At 37.5% G+C, this 1540-nt stretch overlaps 1 protein-coding gene across 1 annotated transcript; it reads left to right on the top strand.

Moving 5' to 3' along the window:
• Nucleotides 1-641: 641 nt before the first annotated feature.
• LOC142177356 (uncharacterized) lies at nt 642-1250 on the top strand. The gene has a single exon (XM_075245832.1). It carries the CDS (start codon nt 642-644, stop codon nt 1248-1250), a length of 609 nt encoding a protein of 202 aa, XP_075101933.1.
• The last annotated feature ends 290 nt before the right edge of the window (nt 1251-1540 follow it).

Genomic DNA, 1540 nt, shown 5'->3' with positions numbered 1-1540 from the left:
AAATCACTCCCCTGATTATGAATACGAAAAGGAAGGACGTAAATGAATCCAGCCCATCTCTTGAGCAAGATTCGGAGGTACCCCTTGGGTCAAAACTCTCAGAATATTTTGGACCTCAATCAAGGGTCAATCTGCAACAGCTACTCAAGACTCTCGCATAACTAGACTGGCAACCTCAAGAATTCAACTACGCAACTTATCACTATTTGCTATATCTTCCTAGTTCTTAGCACAAACATTGTATTCCAAAGTTTACTAGTGTCTCAAAAGATAAGAAGTGTTGGGAAGCAAAACAAGCGTTGTGTCAAGTTTATAAAATATTGTTGCCTAAAATCGTTGGTGTTAACGATTCATAAAACCACTGCTACTGTAACCAACCATTGAAGATGTAAGACAACCTTGTGACCCAAGGGAACTGGATGTAGGTACCACACTGGTACTGAACCAGTATAAAACTCTTGTGTTCTCAGCCTTTAAATTCCTTACAATTTATTTTCATTGTCAATCAAATCTACTGATAAAGCTAAGTCGACTATGTCTTTAAATTAGCTACAATTCACCCTCCCCCCCCTTCTTGTACTTTCAATTGGTATTAGAGCAAGACTCGCGAACATTGCTTAACAACAAGTGAGGAAAAGATCATGGGATCAAATACAGTCGTTGGAGCATTATTTCAAGAAGGAACTTCTCATGTACGGACCCCTTACTTCAATGGTCAGCACTTCTCTCATTGGAAAGTGCACATGGAGACCTACACTATGTCATATGACATTAAAGTTTGTCGCGTGATCAAAAAGGGAAGTCTTCCATTTCCGCCAAAGAAGGACGACAACAGTCAAATTATAGTATCGTCTGATCCTCTTGACTTAGATGATTACACTGAAGAACAATCAGTTGTTATTCAAGTGAATTCTAAGGCAAAACATCTAATGTACAATGCTATTAGCGGAGAAGAATATGAAAAGATATCAAGTTGTGAAACAACAAAGAAAATGTGGGATAAGTTAGAGGTCACATATGAAGGAACCAACAAAGTGAAAGAAACAAGGATTAATCTTCTAGTTCGAGACTATGAATTATTTCAAATGAAGGATGGAGAAGCGGTAGAGGAAATATTTTCCAGGTTCAGCAAAATCCTTGGAGACTTAAAATCATTTGGTAGACCAATCAAAAGCGTAGAACAAGCCAAAACAATTCTGAGAAGTCTTCTCACAATTTGGCAACCCAAAGTCATTGCTTTGGAATGTTAGGATCTTGACAAAATGTCCCATGATGAACTTAGAGGTGATCTAATTGCGTTTGAGAAAACACACTTAGACATGCAAGTTCAACAAGAAAAGAAGAAGACAGTTGCATTCAAAGCAACTGTGGCTGGATCAGAAAATGAAGAAGAAGAAGAAGAAGAAGAAGAAGAAGAAGAAGAAGAAGAAGAAGAAGAAGAAGAAGAAGAAGAAGAAGAAGAAGAAGAAGAAGAGAAGAAGAAGAAGAAGAAGAAGAAGAAGAAGAAGAAGAAGAAGAAGAAGAAGAAGAAGAAGAAGAA

The sequence above is a fragment of the Nicotiana tabacum genome, chromosome 23 (assembly GCF_000715075.1).
Source record: "Nicotiana tabacum cultivar K326 chromosome 23, ASM71507v2, whole genome shotgun sequence".
Taxonomy (NCBI): domain Eukaryota; kingdom Viridiplantae; phylum Streptophyta; class Magnoliopsida; order Solanales; family Solanaceae; genus Nicotiana; species Nicotiana tabacum.
This window is presented reverse-complemented; position numbering and strand designations above follow the sequence as displayed.